General features: G+C 42.0%; 1 protein-coding gene across 13 annotated transcripts; it reads left to right on the forward strand.

Moving 5' to 3' along the window:
* Positions 1–205: 205 nt before the first annotated feature.
* Positions 206–18,834, forward strand: c2cd5 (C2 calcium dependent domain containing 5). Of its 13 annotated transcripts, none has more exons than XM_057051515.1 (30): positions 206–514; positions 987–1,242; positions 1,350–1,521; positions 1,622–1,717; positions 2,007–2,162; positions 2,238–2,475; positions 4,063–4,223; positions 5,740–5,828; positions 6,279–6,314; positions 7,690–7,798; positions 9,996–10,049; positions 11,545–11,659; positions 11,747–11,842; positions 11,927–12,038; positions 12,126–12,205; positions 12,359–12,545; positions 12,620–12,784; positions 13,190–13,234; positions 13,704–13,844; positions 13,920–13,983; positions 14,089–14,150; positions 14,395–14,493; positions 14,574–14,663; positions 14,752–14,830; positions 15,030–15,119; positions 15,539–15,571; positions 15,832–15,933; positions 16,830–17,053; positions 17,141–17,287; positions 17,411–18,834. In XM_057051515.1, exons 2-30 carry the CDS (start codon positions 997–999, stop codon positions 17,519–17,521), a joined length of 3,399 nt encoding a protein of 1,132 aa, XP_056907495.1. In that variant the 5' UTR covers positions 206–514; positions 987–996; the 3' UTR covers positions 17,522–18,834. The 13 variants fall into 13 exon arrangements, with proteins under 13 accessions (XP_056907495.1, XP_056907499.1, XP_056907496.1 ...); XM_057051519.1 differs by lacking the exon at positions 13,190–13,234 and having other exon boundaries at positions 987–1,086; positions 1,156–1,242; positions 15,832–15,963; positions 16,860–17,053; XM_057051516.1 differs by lacking the exon at positions 9,996–10,049.
* The last annotated feature ends 10 nt before the right edge of the window (positions 18,835–18,844 follow it).

The following is an 18,844-nucleotide window of genomic DNA, read 5'->3' on the forward strand; positions in this document are numbered from 1 at the left end:
AAATATCGTTGTTTATTACGGTTTTACCATTCTAAAATAAATCATAACCGAATAAAATCTATTTAAAATTGTAATTACGACAATACGATACTATTATATCCTTTGTAGAAGGTTTAACTTTAAATTCCCAAATTTAAAGTTATTATGCAAGGAACATTTGTTCGTATATTTAAATCGAAGCGCAAATTTACGTGGTGGTAAAAACGCTACACATGCTTCAGAAAGCTCGGCATCACGAGCTGAATTTTGAAGCTAACCGCAGGCGATGCGAGTTATGAAAACAAGTATGAATGATGTTATAAGTTTTTTATAGGGTCACCCAGAAACTTTATATTTGGCCCTAATATGCGGAAATGAGTTCTTCGACATTGAGCGACACATCTCTTTGCAATGTGCTGGTGCATAAAATAGCGCAGTATGACAGAGACATGGAGGTCAGAAGAGCGGTGGGGTGTCAGCAATAACGTCCGAATGAAACCAGCCTTTGACGTCTACCTTTTATATTAAAGCACTGGTAAGAATGGTGCATTTCAGAGGCAGAAATGTTCATTTTTGTATATGGGTGATGGTTTTGCATCATGGTTGTATCATCGCCGATCAGGTATAGTCCTAAGGGTTGCGACTCTAATGCAATTTACCTGGCCTAAATGGCTTTTCCTGCTAGCCTTGCTTTGCTAACACACGCTAGCTAATTGACATTTGCCACCGTGTTCTCTCCCTGGAGTACAGTTTCTTAGTCCAGCGGAGAACTTAACCAATTGGATAAGCTATTTAGAGTTAAGCTAGCAGATTTGAGCTGAGGCAAAGCTAGCTTATTAGCTTGCGGAACCTGAGGAGGGGGCTCTCCATAATGTCAACCACATATGTTCTGGAATCACCGATTGTCTTTCTTTTTCCCTTTTCGAGAGTCGCCTCTGTCGTTTATAACAGCCAAAACCAGACTGGTATATTTGTGAGTGGTGTTTCTATTTTTGTGCACTATTTAGAATTTAAATCATGCCTGGAAAACTGAAGGCCAAAATTGTGGCAGGGCGCCACTTGCCTGTGATGGACAGGGCCAGCGAGCTGACTGATGCTTTTGTAGAGGTGAGTGAAACTTGTTTCACTGTTTGTGCTCGACTGAGACTAATATGCATGGTGCATTCTTGTTTTCAGGTGAAGTTTGGAAATACAACTTTCAAAACTGACGTTTGTCCCAAATCCCTAAATCCCCAGTGGAATTCAGAGTGGTTCAAGTTTGAGGTAATTGCAAACCCTGTCGGACAGTGGTAATTGTGTTGTAAAGAGAAATTAGAGCTTGAAGTGTGTATCTCTGATTTACTGTTTCTTTTACTCCGCTTGCTTCCTAGGTTGATGATGAAGACTTGCAGGATGAGCCGTTACAAGTCACGGTTCTGGATCATGACACTTACAGTGCCAATGATGCCATAGGGAAAGTCTACATTGACATCGACCCACTCCTGTGCAGTGAGGCTGCCTCTGTTATTTCTGGCTGGTTTCCCATCTATGATACTATCCATGGTACAATAATGAATTAAGCAGATGATAAACCCTTTTTTTTTTTTTTTAAACTTTCCTGTCTATATTTTGCTATTTTTTTTACTATTGTCTCCTTTCTTAGGGATACGAGGGGAGATTCATGTCTTGGTGAAAGTGGAGCTTTTTAATGATTTAAACCGCTTCAGGCAGTCGTCCTGTGGGGTCAAGTTCTTCTGCAGTATGTTATAGATGATCTTTTATATTGATTCAATTTAATTAACACCATTGTGTAATTTGTTGAAACAAATTCCATTAATTGTACATCACTGTCATAATCTAGAAGTTTAGAAATTGTTTAGGTTGAGGTGTATACCATAGGCTTTAATATATTGTAAATTTAAAATGAGTTAACGGACAACACCATCCGGTCCGATCAACGTGATCAATTGTACCTATGAAATGAAAGAATAATGCATGATAAAGTCGAAACATCCTTTATCTGATATTGATTTTACTGTGTTTATTAGCCACATCCATTCCAAAGTGCTACCGGGCAGTGATGGTACACGGTTTTGTTGAGGAACTTGTTGTAAATGAAGATCCAGAGTACCAGTGGATTGATCGTATTAGAACTCCTCGGGCTTCCAATGAGGCTCGCCAGAGACTCATTTCACTCATGTCTGGTGAGGAAAAATCGGGTTATTTACTTTTTATATCCTTCTTATTTCTTATCAATTTGTGTATCGCCCCATATTTAGGAGAGCTGCAGAGGAAAATAGGTCTTAAGGTTCTTGAGATGGGTGGAAATGCTGTGGTGGGCTACTTGCAGTGTTTCGACTTGGAGGGAGAGTCTGGCCTGGTGGTCCGGGCCATCGGAACTGCCTGTACACTGGAAAAACTGAGCTCTGGGAGTGCTCCCAGTACCGCAACACACGTGCACCCTAGCACAGCACCTGCATCCAATGCCTGCAATTCGCCTTCCAAAGATGGAAAGGAGTAAGTATGAACAGGCATGCACACTGTCGAGATTGTGAGACTGGAAGGAGCTAAGCGTGTGCATGAGAAGGGTGAGAATGAATTCTCCCATACATCATGTCTCTTTATACTCAAGCCTGTGTGTGTCTCGGTGTCTTTGATTCCGTTTTGTAGATTTTGGGTTGAATTTTGCCAGGTGTTGCGTCGTAGAACTAACTGCACACAGCATATCCTGAGACACACACATGTACAGTACACACACAGCCACCGCCCCCTCTCAATTTTCTGCTCTTTTCTGCTGCTCTTGCATGATTTTCTCCATGTCCACATTGTAGTGCTACACCTTTGTCTGTAGTGACTATTTGATCCTCAGAATCTTCACAATTGCGTGCATGCTTTTTTGCACACCGTGTCCATGTGCACGTGAAATATTAAATAGCGGCTTAAAGTATTGCCCCACTTATTTGACTTGTAAGATTTTTTACTTCCTGCCTTTGGAATATTATATAGAGAAATGTTATTTTTATATCACTTTATATTATATTGTAAACTGCTAACCTTTGGACCTTTGTCCCTTTTTCTGCTATGTTTGAGTGTCTGCATGAATTTATGAGACTGAAAACTGAGCTAAGCATGACTTTCTTGCTGATGCAAAGAAAAACATGTTTTCTCCCCATTTTTGTGTCCCCTCACACTAATACAATGATGCAGTGGTGTTGGTTCTTGTGTGAATATTTTCTTTCCTGTCTGGCTTTCTGGCTACATTCTCACTGGGACTTAACTCACTGTTTGTGCTCAAACCGGCCGCGTCTCTTCCTCCCCACGTGCTGACCGGCCCAGGTCTCCCCTCGCCCACGGATGCCGCTCCACCCACAACAGCCCTGTGCATTCGGCCTGCAGCTCCCAGAGACTGACCCAGAACTTCTCTGTCTCTGTTCCCACGCTCATCTTCACTGGTACGCAGAGGCAGGGTTGAATTTAAGAAAGAAAAAAAAAAAAACGCTATCGAATCGCTTTTCGTCGTTGCTGGAGTGTAGTTACATGACATCCACGCAGCGGTAATAACTTTGTGTAGACATTGTAGGAGAGCGACCAAGAAACAGGTTTGTAGTAACCTGGAATCCCCTTCCTCTGCCATATCTGGTTTCCCACAGGAGCAGGAATATGGTTGCATTAATATGCATTATTATTATTATTGGCTTTCTGCAGCAAAAATCATATTTGTGGACCTTCTTATTTGTGGGCCTGTGGACTCGTGATCTCTCTGTTGTGACATATGGTTTAAAATCTCCTGGGACACATGCTTCAGCTTGTCATCCTCTGTTAAATCTGACCTTTTTGTGTGCCATGTTTCTTTTTTTTTTTTTTTTTTTTTAATGTGTTGGTATGTGTTTGCATTTCTTTGTCTTCTTCTTTATGCTTTCCTTTTCTGTTCTCCAGCCATCTGTAGCACCTCAAACACACCTCACCTAAAGCAAACATATTCAAATAATTCCATTTGTACTCGAGGCAACACTGACCTACTCCCATAAGCGCACACATACACACGCTCAGAGGGTGAGGTGGTGACTGACGTGAGTATGGTTATGTGCAATGTTCTCCTGGCAGGCCAGTATTTGGCGAGGACCTCCTGTCGTCCTCCGGTCCACCAACCCCTTTCAGAGCCCTCCCCACCACCTCGTCCTCTCCTCCCCCCTTCTCTCCCTCCAAGCCATGCAGCCGCCAGTCCTCATCATCAGAAACAGACCTCAGTTTGACGCCCAAGACGGGTAAGAACACTTCGCCCCATCCACCTTTCCCATTCCCATCCATTCTCTTCCACTTCATTGTGGTGCTACTCTTGCAGTGCTTTTGTTATTTATTTATTTCTATAATTTTACCATGAATGAGTTTACCATTATATTACAATTTATATTTGTCTGGGTCTGATTCCTTCCATCTTCACTGGCTTGTTGTGTCTTGTGCCACACCATTGGAAGGTTTTTATAAATGTTCTGTGCAGTGTGCGGACACACCAGGTCAGTGTCGGTCAGTGTCTTGTCCCCTGTTATTATGGCCTTAAATTGAAGCACTGTGTCTCATGAGGGTTTGTTGTTGATCTAAGGTCATTACCAGCAATTATGTTTAACCATTGACAACAAGGTAAGTGTAGCTAAACTGCAATGACAACATTTTAACACAGTTCTCAGCTGAACATTTAAGAAATTAGGAACTTTCTTAACCGACCAGCTCCTTTGACCAGCCATTTGAGAAAAGCAACCCCCCCCCCCCCCGACAGACTCTTTTTTTCCTGTTTTTTGTACTTGCACACCTACTTCTCATATTCTCATCCTTTATGGATTGATTCCTTAACTTTTCTTTCATAAGTTTGGTTCCTTAAAACCAATTACCTCTCTAGCCTGGCACAATATAAAAGTTCTATTTATAAAGAAATATAAAGCTATATTTCTGTTCCGTTCATAAATCTATTTGTAGTTTCTACTTCTTATGTCTTTAGCAGATACATCACTCACCACTGAGGGATTAGGATAAAATGATTGAAAATAAAGATCCAATTAAGTTTAATATGTGCAACTAGCCACATCTTCCCATCACTTTCTTTTCTCTCCTTGGTTATTGTGCTTCTCATTCTTCTCAGTTTTGTTCTCAGTGTCTCCTTTTTTTTCTCTGTTTGCACCTCGTCTGTATCTCTGCTGAACAGAGGGGACCCAGCCAGTGAGACACAGGCCTGGGATCTTCCTCTGCCCCAGCTCCCCCACCCTGTCCACGGACACCCTCTCCCTCCCCGGTGCTGGCTCTTTGGGCTGTGGAAAAGGCTCTGCCTCCAGAGCTGCCACATCACCCCATTTATCCTCAGTGCGCTCAGACCCTACCTTGCTAAGAAAGAGTGTGTCCTTTACTGAGGACCTCTTGCTGGGAGAATCTGGTACAGTTGCACCGTGTTGTGCCTCTGGGGTGAACAGAAGGACTGTTGACACCCAGACCGCCTGAAGTGTTTTTACCAAAAACTTTAACCCAACATGCATGCCGTCAATGCTCACAGATCATTGTACTGATTCTTACTTTGACCTCAGCATGTGGTGTGATGTGTTTGGCAACTTCAGTCTTTTCAAATCAGATCAAAAGTACACAGTTTAACCAGTAGCCATATAATCTCCTCGACACCTTTAGGGCACTGTCTGAAGCTCCAGCAACTTATGTTTTGTTTTATAAGTGAAGTTATAGTTGTAACTGCTGTGTGAAATTGAAACGGCAATTGAAGTCAGTTCTCTCCTCTGTGATCAGGTATGGGCAGCGGAGGCAGCGCTGGTAAGGAGGCAGGGCCTCTAAAGACCCTCCTGAGACAGCAGACACAGACTGCTCTGGAACAAAGGGTATGAGGACACCCGATACCTACTGTATCTGTATGCACAGATGTTTGTGACTGAATTCTAACCAGTATTAAGTGCAATTTGATGTAATCTACATGTATACATGCACTTTTATTGACTAAATATAGTATCATTGAATGCTACTGATGTTTTATAATGATGGAATCTAAAATTTGGAGCATTCTGCATTTGTGATATAGTTTTAAAACTTTTCTGCAGTTATTTGCTATTACAAAGCATTTTCAAACCAGTCATTCCCAGCCAGTTAAAGGCACTCAATGGATTGAACTAGAGATGGTCACTTTTTTGCAATTTTCAAATCACTGTATACTTTTTTTCCATGAAAGCAACAGGTGGTGGGGGGGTTAAATGTTTCAATAGGACTAAAATTGTTGAAGAGCAAGTTAATGTTCACTTTTTTTCCTGTCCTTTTTGATTACTTGTGCCACTCAGGGAGCGTCCTCCTCTGGGTTATTTTTAAACTCCAGGGTATGTCCCATCAGTGTGTCTCTGTCTCTCTCTACCTTCATTTTCCCTCCCTGAACCTCCTGAGCAGCCAATGACCACCATCAAGTCTGAGTAAATTCCTAACCTGTTCCTCCACTGCCGTTTGGTTGATCTCATAGGGGCGAGGCACCATGGCATCGGGCTGTTGTGTTGGCCTTTGTGTTTGCATAGGATCCACTGCACTCTTGAAAGATTCAAACATGTTAGCAGGAGGGCTGGATGCTTGGAGTCGTGCACCTTCTTGGTTTGAAAGGGTGGTTCAAACCTGTGTGTGTCTGGGCACCTTCTGGATTCCCAAACGCCCCCCTCCTTTCTGACTTGTTTTAAGCCTTATTTGATTTTCCTGTAATGGGAATGAGCACGCTCATTTCATCACCTCATTCTTGTCCTAATGCTCTGACTGGGATGTGAACTTAACAGAGTACTCGCCTTCCCATTTGGAGTACTGGCCAAGAAAGAAACTTGAGCTGTCCCATATGATTCCATGTCAACTCATGTACCTGCATGGATGTAAAACGGATGTTTTCTTAAAAGTGTGTGACCTTTTCAGCCTAGAATCTAGATGTCTAAATCCACCACAGCGGAGCCCAGTCGCTAGGATGTGCATTAAACAACCTCCTGAATATTTAAATTTGTGGCTCTTATAAAGAAAAGGGGTATTCTTTGTGCAACGTTTTTTATAAAAACAAGCCCGTTTAGCGTAATGTGTCATAAACTTGTTATTGGAGATAAATCTGTTAAAATTGTCTCAAAGATGGATTTATTCGCTCTTTGCCAAACAGCGATATTAAGCCTTTTTTGGAGTTTTCTAATTTAGCAGTTCCACAACATGCCACCAACTTGCCTTTTAAAGGATTGTGCTGTTCCTGCTGCATTGTATTTATAGTTTTTATTATATAACTGACTGTATGGATTAGTTGACAGGCTTGGTTTTACTGTCGGTTTCAGATGCACTGAAGAGTTTATACAGGTTTAAAGTGTTGAATTATTTCCAGAATCTGACAGGTTGGGTTGTAAAAACCTTGCATGAGTGGGAATTGAAATTCACTGCATGTTGACTCCTTTCACACATTTACCATCAAGATCAACACAGTTTATTACATCACCAGTTATTTGAAGCTTAATTGCCGCAAGCCTAAAGGAATGATTAACATTTTAATTTTGATTCTTTTTTTTTTTTAATGTATTTCCGGCATTATTAAATATTTTATGCTAAAATGTTATTAGTTTGGGTTTGTTTGCAAAGCCAATTAATACTTTTAGATGCAAGCTCACCCATAAAAAGATATTAAAAGATTTTAATCATAAATTGTAGCTTTTATCCCTACGTATTGTAACGGCTGTTTTCTGTCTGCAGGAATTTCCTTTTTTCACCTTGGCGTCTTTTCCGCCTGGTTTTCTGGTTCACGTTGGTGGTGTGGTCAGTGCTCGTTCAGTGAAACTACTGGACCGTATCCACAACCCCGGTGAGTTCAGCACACGCAACACACTTCCACACACAAAGTGCCCTAATGTTTTTTGTCCATTGTCCAGTCGAACGGTGTGAGTTGAGCTTCATCGACCTGCGATATCGTGTGAGTGTTCTGTCCCGTTGAACAGCTGTCCATTATCCCCTTTGGTGTGGCCGGAGTTTAGTCTGTTTATAGACGTTGTGGAGAAAGATTCTGCAACACATCTGAAAGTTGGGTGTGGTTACTTTATTTTAAGGCCGTATCTTAGCAGCATTTAATGGATGGGACAGTATTAGTCATATTCGCCAGGAAGTTTTCTAGACAGGATGTGATTGTGCATGTGTCTGGGTGCGTGCATGCGCGCACATGTTCTGGTTCCTTGTTCCAGTGTGTGATGTGCAGCGATGGTGCATGGCTCCAGTCTTTTTGCCTGCTGCTTCTCTTGTGTAGTTGTGATTGGCTGCAGGTGGCGAGGTGCTGTGGTGTCTCATGTTTGCTCTGCTGCCTTCAGTTATCACGTGTTCTTGTGTCGGATAGATTATCTTGAGTGTAGGACATTTATATACACTTATTGACTGGGTTAAATAACTCAATTCAGCAGCGGACTTTTGCTCAGTTTACTGGAAGGTTGATACTAGAGGATTTTTGCCAGGTTTACCCCCCTCCCCAAGGTATTTTGATGAGAGCCACTGTTAACTAACCACACATTATTTCATTTACAAATGATAAAACTTCCTAAAATTGCAGCTTACAATGAGACCCATTCTCTAAAGTGCTGTGTTCATGTTATTGCACCTCAGCTCTCAGCTATTGTGACGCATCATCATGCGCTAGGGCTGCACACATCTGGAAAAAATAGAAATCACACTTTTTTGGCTCGGAATTAAGATCTCAAATCTCTGGCCCTTTTTTCCCCCTCACAAAATGTTTATTAAAGTGATGAACTCTCAACAAAACAATGGAAACATTTAAATAGTCATCTATCTAGAGATTTCCTTATACTGCCTAGTAGATGGTCGTACAATTGGTTTGTTAGCAGTAGGAGCAAATAACATTCAAATATAGATCTTAAGATGTGATACTTATTTATGTGAACTCACCTAAAGACATGTATTTATTAGGTCATCAGCTGGTTGTTGAGATGCTATGGAATCAATTAGATGCCGTCAGTTTTATCATTGTGGCTATAGCTATTGCTGCTGAGCATAAAAAACTGAGATATACGAATTATGGGACTTTCTAAGTTATGTATTGCTTATATGTGTGTGTGTGTGTGTGTGTGTGTGTATAAATAAACCATTTGGCCAAAAAGTACATTGTGGTGTAGTGTATAATAATGGCAGGAGGGGTAATATTCCTGTTGTGTGTCACGACTGGAAAATGTGGGTTGGTTAAAATAGGTAGAGGACAGTGAATATACCTGTGTAGCTAGCACAACAGGGTGCTAAAGTTTAGACTATTTGATGAGGAAATAAATGTTTTCCAACTGCCTTTGGGTAAAGACACGTGATATATGTGTGTACCACGTGTCGGACATTGACACACATGAATCATTACAAGCCTTGAAATATTTCCATAATGGCAAATGCAAAGCTTTTTTTTCGTGCACAAGTACAATTCAGGCAGGCGACCGCCATTTGGGGTTTTGTCGGCATCCATTTAACACTCCTTACCTCTGGTAGCGTTTCCTCCAACTTGCCTCCGCTTTAACGCTCACTCACTCATTGCTAACGCCCAACTCAACCATGTGATATTAAGAAGCTTCATCATAGATTACAGGAGGAGGCAGCTGCAGTGATGCTTTTGGGGATCTTAGAAATCTGTGAGGAGACTAAGAACATTTGTTTGTGGTAGAGCTCGTGAAATAAAATGCTAAATCCGCACAAAATTGCAGGTGCCGTTCGGATTTTTCTAATATCAGCATCACAGAATTAAATCTGTCAAAAAGGCAAATTAATTGAATTTATTAGTATTACAGTTGGACTACCACATGATGCCTTTTTTGTGTTTGCTTTTTTCATCACATCTTCTGAAGATTCGAACTACACTCGTAGCTTTCTCGTGCATCTTCATGGGCCTGACTACTGTGTAACTGTAAAGTGCTGTCTGTTTTTGCATAGTGACCGTGGAGTGCTGCTGTTGTGCTCTGCTTGTTTGTTAGATCTCTTTTCCTTCTCTCTTTTTTCTGTACTAACGGTGTGTTCTGGCCCAGCCTTGGGTAACACGCGCTCATACAAACTGCTAGACTGGAATAGTGTCACTGCAGGTATTTCTTCCCCCTTTTACTGCTCTCACCCAAAGGAGCGATGGCAGCTCAGTGAAGTTAAACCTCAACCTATAGCCACCAGAGAGCAGCGAAATATCTGCGTCTTGTACGGACGTTAGAAAGTTAATTGCTGGATTTACCAAATTCAGTGAGCTGCCATTCTCTTGTCTCAAATCTGTGTGGGTGTTTGCTGAGCTGAGTTAAGCATGCGCTGTGTCCCCCCCCCCCCCCACCACCCCCATCCAGCCTGGCACTGCCCCCCCCCCCACATAGCTCTTCCTGCTTCACAGAAGAGTTGCAGCTTTTCCTCGAACATTGTCCTAGTGCTGTTTTGATGCTTCCCAAATCAGCATCATGGTCAAACCTGTCTAGACCAGAGGAGGTTTAGGAGGTTTCTTTGTGAAAGAAGACCCACCGACCAGGCATGTGCATCCTGAGCTCATTGGGCCGTATTCATACTGAGAGAGAGCGAGAGAGAGAATGAATGGGTGGATTCGTGGAAGATGGATTATTGGATGGTTACAGTTTGAGGAAAATTCAAGTGAATTGTGGGTATATGTTCGGGATCAAAGGAAAGATGAAAGTCACTCATTTGATGGACTCCGATAAATGAATATGGCCCTTCTCTGTCCATGAGTGTGCACATGGTCACGAGCGTGCACGTTGGTGAGCCTGTGATCGTCTGACATGCTACTTCTAGTTTAAAAGAACCCCCCCACCTTTTCAGCCTGATGCCTGACCATCAGCCATTACTCTTCATCCCCTCTCTTACCCCACATTCATTTCTGCTCATTAACACATTTTCCCTATTTCACAGAGCAACTGAACTTTTTGCTCTGCCTGGGGGCTCTGTCAGCATGTGGCCTTCGCAGGAAGTCATGGAGTGCTGCTCAATACTCTAATGTTGCTTCCTTCAGATGTTTAGTTCTTCAGAGATTCAGTTGCAATTAAATTCATAAATTGGAATTAGGTTTTTAGAGCGTTTTTAACAAAACACTGGGAGTATTTGAGCTAAGCCTCATGGGACTATTGAAACACACCCAGCAGGGTGAAGGCTCAATCAAAATAGCTAAACTTCTGTCCTTTTTGAATACCAGAAATATATTTTTTATATTGTAACCACAAGAGGGAAAAAGAAACAAAAAAAATATGTTTTTTGGCCAATACACACTGAAGAAAGGCTAGCAAGAGCACACTAGCCAAACCATTGCCTCCTTTGTCATCGTCACATTCTTCTGACATTATCATCAGTTTATTTCCTGAACTATTTGTTTTGGCTTGCTTTGTTACACCATTTAACAACATCACAATATACTCTTGCTTTTGTAATCAGATTAGACAATTAGGTTAAACATTAAATTGCAACATTTTTTCTTTCTTTTTCAGATTTTAATCTGTAATGTGTGTAGCGGATAACCTTTAGTGAACTGCTAACTCAAGGTTAAGCTTGTCCATCTAGGGAAAGCTGTTTGATGCTGAATTTCATGTTTTGCAGATGAGCCAGAGACACGCGATGCCTGGTGGGAGGAGATACGACAGGAGATCAAATCTCATGCCAAAGCCTTAGGTTGCCACGCTGTTGTGGGTTATAGTGAGAGCACCAGCATCTGGTGTGTAATGCACTACTACATTCTGTGGAAAATACTCTATTTGTGTGAACTACATATATATTTCCTCAAACACTCCTGGTGATTTAGTGAGGAGGTGTGTATCCTGTCAGCATCTGGCACTGCAGCCATCCTGAATCCTCGGTATATGCGTGAAGGTTGCCTGGACATCGGAATCGACCACAGGTGTCGTAAACAAGTGACCCAGAGTTAATCTTGTATGTATGGTGTTACTTTGAAGTTGACAGTGGATGGTGTGATGTTCACCAGGTTTGAGGAGCCATCTCCACCAAGCTGTGGTTTCTGTCACATCCCCTATGATGAGCTCAACATGCCCTTCCCCACTCAGCTCACCTACTGTTACCACTGTAGGCGACAAAAGGTTATCACCATCTCATTCCTGGCTTTTATTTTTCAGGTGAAGTTTGCTCAAAAAAAGGTAGTAAGATCATGTATTTTATCATCCAAGGTTCCTGACGTGCTCTTCACAACAATCGATCTGCCATCAGAAGCAGCTGTCACAGGAAAGGGATGCTTCATCCAGGCCAGGTAAAACACCATTTCAATATAAATGTATTAGTTCTGCCCTTTTCATGTTTATAATTTTGTGTTTTCCACAGCTGAAAGTTGGTAGCAGAATATTTCCTGAGCAAAGCCTCACACAATGTCTAAAGTTAATGCTACTGATGGTGACTCTTATAGGCTGTGTCGCCTGAAAAGGAAGGCCCAGGGTGAAGTGAATGCTACAGCCATCTCCAACCTGCTGCCTTTCATGGAATACGAGCTGCACAGTCAGTTGATGAACAAACTAAAACTACGGAACATGAATGCTCTGTTTGGCTTACGCATCCAGATCAGCGTCGGCGAGAACATGCTCCTGGGTCTGGCTGTAAGTTAACGTGCCAAGTTAACAGTGACTGGTTACATGCGCTCAGTCTTTTCAAAGTGCTTCTCTGTGTTCAGTCCGCCACAGGAGTGTATCTCACAGCTCTACCAGCACCTGGGGGGATCCAGATTGCAGGGAAGACCCCCAGTGACTTGAGCAATGAACACCACATCCTGACCATCCAGAAAAGGATCAATGACACCATAGCCAAAAACAAAGAGATTTATCAAATTAACCCTCCGGTGAGACAACACAACATAAGTCAGTTCTACTGTGACTAGTTTGCAGGGATGTTGTCGGTCCTTTTTCCCCTTAGTTCCTGAGACATACTGTAAATGATAAGCTCTGTAAGTGTTTAACGTTTCCACATTGTTGCTCAGATGTTTTGGGATTCATGTTAAATTACTTGGTTCTTGGGTCCAGATCTAAAATATTTTCAGACTTGAATGTTGAGATCATAACATTCAAGTTTTTGGTCATCGGTTCCTTAAGAGTTATGATTTGGTGACACCAATTATAAGTCAGTGAATCGTATACCACTATTCTCGAGTAAAATCTGTAAATTGAGCTTAGATTGTGAATATATAGGCTTTGTGAAACATACATTAATATACTTAACGCTGTTGTCTCTTTTCCAATCATTGAAGAAATTATTTGCCGTGGACCCTGAGGTGTTTGGCGGCATAAACATGGTACTGAGCAACTTTTAGCTGTGTAACACAGCAAGCATGACAAATACCTCACTATATTAATGGCAAGGCTCAACCACTTTTAACGTACCCGTGTAACAACTCTTAACTGGGGACGTTTGGGAGAAGGACAGTGTGTAACCCACTCCAGTGTCACCTGAGGGCATCCACCTGCAGATTGTTTGCGTTAACAGCCCTGTATTTTAATATCTGCCCGGTCACATTCTCACCTATACATAATTGCGTGTATGTTGTGTTTTCACCTCTTTTTACTCTTCCAGATCCATATTTAAATTAACACCAGTCATGTGTATGTAATTGTGCAGCGAATTGGTTACTTGAGTGAGTGTGACATTAACATAGTTTTCCTACTTGCCGTGCAGTCTGGACTGTTGTGAAACGCTGATTTGAGCTTTTGATGTGTTTACTTTTTTAACAGACACTTACTTTACCTTTTATCTTTTTCGTGCAGGACTTGACAGAGGAATACATAGGCTCTCCCATTCCTGAGCCGAGGCAACGGTCCAGACTTTTCCGCTCCCACTCGGAAAGCTCGGATGAAGTGTCAGAACTGGACCTCTCCCATGGGAAGAAAGATGCCTTTGTCCTGGAGGTGTTTATCGATAGGAATACAACAATAATAAATAATAATTGTTGTCTGGTCTTACCATTCGCGTCTCTTCCGTAGATCGATGACACTGATGCTGTGGAGGACATCCACTCACTTCTCATCGATGCACCAGCACCCACAGGTTTGTTCCATCAGCTCACAGCTCAGCCACAGAAGTACACAACGACTCTTACAGGTGTCATTGTTGTCGAATACATTCATTCCTCATTCACTTGTCTTTGTTCAGGTTTCTACAGCTGCAACACTGAGATCATGCCTGGGATTTATAACTGGACGTCCAGAGTTCAGGTGCGCATCATAGGAAACTTCTCTGTCCTCCATAGAATAGCAGTCACATTGTCACAATTTTTTAAGATCAAAATACAGGTGCTGTTAAAGGGAAAACACCCGAATGAATCATTTTTAAGAAAAGACTAATGAGGCAGATAACTTCCGTAATGATATTATACACATGTTGACAAAGAATGTCATAAAATGTGAGCGAAATGTCTAAATCTGCAATTATCCTGGGTGGTTTATTACTCATTTTCAGATGTTTACATCGGTGAGGGTCGTAAGGTTGAGTCACGTCAACCTTACAAATCAAGGCTTGAACAAGATCTTTACTGACCTGTGTGAGGACCTGCTGAAGGTATGAACAAAACACTGCTGAGTTTTTTACATCACATCATCTTGTGTAGTTGGATTTTAATGCAATTGTGTTTGGTGCAGAGTTTTTACTTCAAGCTGAGATCGATGATCCCCTGCTGCCTCTGTCACCTTAACTTCACTGTCGCAGTTCCAGAAGAAGAGCTCATACAGGTGACAACAGGCCATGATTTACCAAACAAATGACTGGAGGCTAAAATGCAAAACTCTCTCATATTGGCTACTTCCTTCTGACTCCCAGGTGGCCGTTACTGCAGTGGCCATGACCTTTGACAAGGACCAGACTCAGGAGAAGCCACCAGACAAATCCATCTCCAAAGGTCTGTCCAACACTTAGGATTCTTTTCACACACTACTCAAATTTCAAAACAATACTCTTTGTTTTTATTTTATCGTGTAAAATAATCATTTCTGTGTTCAGTCAGTATGCCCTCGCTACACAAAACCCCACAATAACCTTTTATTTTGTATTTGTTGGTGTAATGTCTACACAACCAAAGCATTGTAATCTCTTCTCAGGCTGTAGTGAGACTGAGGAGCAACTGCAGTTTCCCTTGGAGCTTTGTACAGAATCCTCCACCAACACTCAGCCATCATCCAAAATCTCAGGTAGCCATTTCCTTATCGCGCCTGAGACGCGACCTCCTGCTCCTGTCTTACTAACAGGCATTGCACATTTCCCCCACTAACGCTTTAGGGAAAGTCTCTTTTCTCACTCCAGCTGCAAAACTCTCCCAAAATCAGCTGGTTATGGTTCACTCAGCAGGTAAATCATTAGTGGTGTGTTACAGTGACTTAGATGGCTGTGCATCGTTGCCTAGATAATCCACCCAAGAAAGTGCTGGACATTGTGGGATCTTGTGATGTACGACAAACAGGTTGCAGGAGCTTGAATTCTGGCGGTGATTCTGCTCCCCTATGCTAGCCTACTTTTAATAGAGGCAAAATGCTGACGCAACCAGACTCCACATAACTGAGCTGACCAGAAAACACATTTTTAGCGGGATGTTTTTTTTTGTCTGTGACAGGTGTCATAGAGACATCCAGCGTGTCAACCAGAGGTAAGCCCGTTTCTCATTCCCGTCCCACTCCCCTGCTACCAGAACTACTACACTGACCTGTTTTGACTTCTCATCCTTTTGTCTTGGAGAGAACACCACTTCCAAAACTCATCCACTTTTATTCTTTTGGTTTGTTCATGTCTTGATAGTTTTTTTGGGTTTTTTTAATGTCTTTCTCTTGTCGTCCTTGTTTCGTTTGTGAATGTCTGGGTGTGTGCTGGGTTTGTGTGTGTTTCTCCGTGTTTGTGTGTTCTCTCCAGCTGCCTCCATTGATTACGGTTCCTTTGCAGACAGATGCAGCACCTGGCTAGAGCTGCTTAGGCTGAAAGCTCACACCATAAGACGCGGATCAGTTAAAACAAGTAGGAGGACACATTCTCTAGCCCACTCTGGTGATCATACCTACAAATTCACAGCAGTTCCTGCACACACGTGCACACACACACCCCTCCATGCATGCCACTGGGGGCGGAGCATTGTCAGTCAAGCAATCAAGCCCTGGCTTTTTTGGTTGAGTGTGAAAGTTGAAGCCCCGCCCTCCATGATGACAAAAAAACATTCCTATGAGAAATCTATTTATCTCTTGCACCATTACTAAAGCTGACTTTACACACAGACATCTGTGAGAGTGGCAGAGAAATATTGGAACTTGTGGGGCAGAGGTTTTCTCTAGTCTGGCATCTTTGTCAGTCCTGTGTTCTGTTTACTAAACACTGGTCTGATGTGTGGCTCTGAGCTTCGTGGCTCTGGCTGATTGTTAAAGGCACATCAGGTCAATTAGCCGTTGTCAATCATCTTTCACACTCCGGCTTGTGCACTTGCGGCCAGCTCAGATCACAGCTGTCTCTCTTTTCTCTATTTCTCAAACCCCTTTGACCAATGAACAGAAGCTTTAAATATCCTCTTTTATACTTCACTGTACTCCAAATACTGCATTCACACGTGTAAGTAAGTATACACAGCTGTGCCCAGGTCTGTCTGTCTGTCTGCAGACACTGTGTAACTGTCCCGTCTCTTCGCCTCGACTGCATGGCGTGCATGGTAGCGTATGCTTTACAGACGATTGTCTTTGTACCCTAAAACACATCCATGCCAGTTTGGACATGCAGATAACACACAAACAACAACTAACGGGCATCATGTTTGTCTTTTATGTGGTTTTTTTTGCCCTTTGTCTTGTATTTATTTATTTTTTGGTCTCCCTGTCCCCTCTTTTTGGCTTTCCGTGTTATATTTGTTTCTTTTTTTCCATCTGTTGGAACTCCTCTGGTACTCTCTGAACCTTCAGGCTCCTCTCTGGAGCGCTCCAGTCCACTACCCGAAGGGCGATCCCGCTCAGTCCGCTCCAGCCGACCGTTTGGGAGCAGTTCGGTCACAGTGGTGAAAATGACGCCGCTGTCCTTTCTCCCTGGGACACGCATCATCAAATACCTCGGGATCATTAATATGTTTTTCATCCGAGAGACGACATCATTGCGAGAGGTGAGACCACGAGGTCACAAACCCATGTTCCGGCATCAGAGTTATGGCGTGCACATCTGTTCATGTGATGTTATCCATCTTCTCCAGGAAGGGGGAGTCAGCGGCTTTCTCCATTCCTTCATTGCAGAGGTGTTTGCAATGGTCCGAGCTCATGTAGCTGCCCTCGGGGGTAACACAGTAGTATCCTACAGCATGAAGGAGTGTGTGTTCATGGAGAATCCAAATAAGAACCAGGTACACACAAAGCACCCTGTTAATGTCTACATGTAATGGCCTGATTTTAAATGTTTAGTATCCTCAGTTGTCACATTTACTGGTCTAACATTTTCTTCTTTCTTCTTGATTTTGCCCCTGTAGGCTCAGTGTCTTATTAATGTGAGCGGCGACGCAGTCTTCTGTGTCAGGGAAACGGACCCGGAGCACATCCCGTCACAGACTTGCACCAGCGGAACTGATGGGGCTACGTGACCCTGAAAACCCACTGTGTCTGCAGTGTGCATCGTCTGAGTGAACACACTCTTGTCAAGGCAAATACGAATCATTAATATCTGCTTTCACCTCTGTAAAGAAATCCAGTTACAGAAAAACTAAAAGCATCCTCACGTCCTGGAAACATGCATTTGTATTAATGTGGGGTGTTGGAGCAAGATATGTCCCTTTTTCACAATGGGAATTCGTCCAGGCCCAGATGTGACTCATTTGGAATTTTTTTGTTTTTTTTTCCAGGCAAATAAGCCAAAATCCCCCCTGCATCTAAAGTAGGGAGGGGTTGACTTTGGGTTACAGTATGCTGGCCGTCATGTGGTCTGGGAGCATATGTGAGGCTGGAGGCAGCTATGATTAAGATCTAATTGAGCTTTTTTGTTTGTTTGTTTTTTTTAATGGCCTTTCTCACAGCCTCAGATCATTTAATCCACAACAGATTCTCACATGGTGTGAGGTTATTTGTCATCTCTTCATTACAATATGGCTCCATCACATTCACCTCAGGCAAAGGCAAGTGTTACTTTTACCACTGCTGCTGTGCTACCTCACACAAGTTCAACTGAAAATTTGAACATTTGAAATTAAATTAATGGGTAAATTTTAGTATGTAAATTGTATTTTAAATAAGAAAGTTATTGTCACAAATATGAAACAACAAAGTGTCCTGAATGGGAAGCTGATTGAACTATTTAAGCATCTTTTAAAAAAAAAAAAAAGGATTAATTGGATTAAGATATATTTTAAGAGGCCAAGGAAATTTTGTTTTATAATAGTCATAAATTTTACAGTTTTATAGCTTTATATTTTTTCTGCTTATTCAGTGAGAGGCCAAATATGATGACAGTATGTCTTTAATTTTTGTGAATATTCGATTAAATGTTAAACTGTTGATTAATTTGCAGCTTAAAGATCAGTCTTGGGTGTTCTTGTTATGGCTAAATGGTTCTGTACTTTTTTATTATTTGAGTTTTTTGATTTCCTAACTAGCTCTGCTGATGTCTCAATATCAATATTTATGTCCGGCGCTGGAAGTTCTTCATGTGGAGGTGCCAGCTTAAACAACTGTGTAAATGTTCTCTGATATTAAAGATTGTAGTATTTTTGTAACACCGTGTCAGAGTTAATGGTACTATAATCTATGATCAGAATTTTATAAGTTTCCTTTTGTGTTTAAAACTTGAATGTACATAAAGCTTGTTGCTTTCTGATTCGCAGCATGCAGACTCACCTTTTCTTGCCACAAATCTGCATGCTGGCCTGTCATGTCTTGCACAATAAACTCCTCGTGTCTGTAAGGATTTTTTT

The sequence above is a fragment of the Takifugu flavidus genome, chromosome 13, assembly GCF_003711565.1.
Source record: "Takifugu flavidus isolate HTHZ2018 chromosome 13, ASM371156v2, whole genome shotgun sequence".
In the NCBI taxonomy this organism is placed as follows: Eukaryota; Metazoa; Chordata; class Actinopteri; order Tetraodontiformes; family Tetraodontidae; genus Takifugu; species Takifugu flavidus.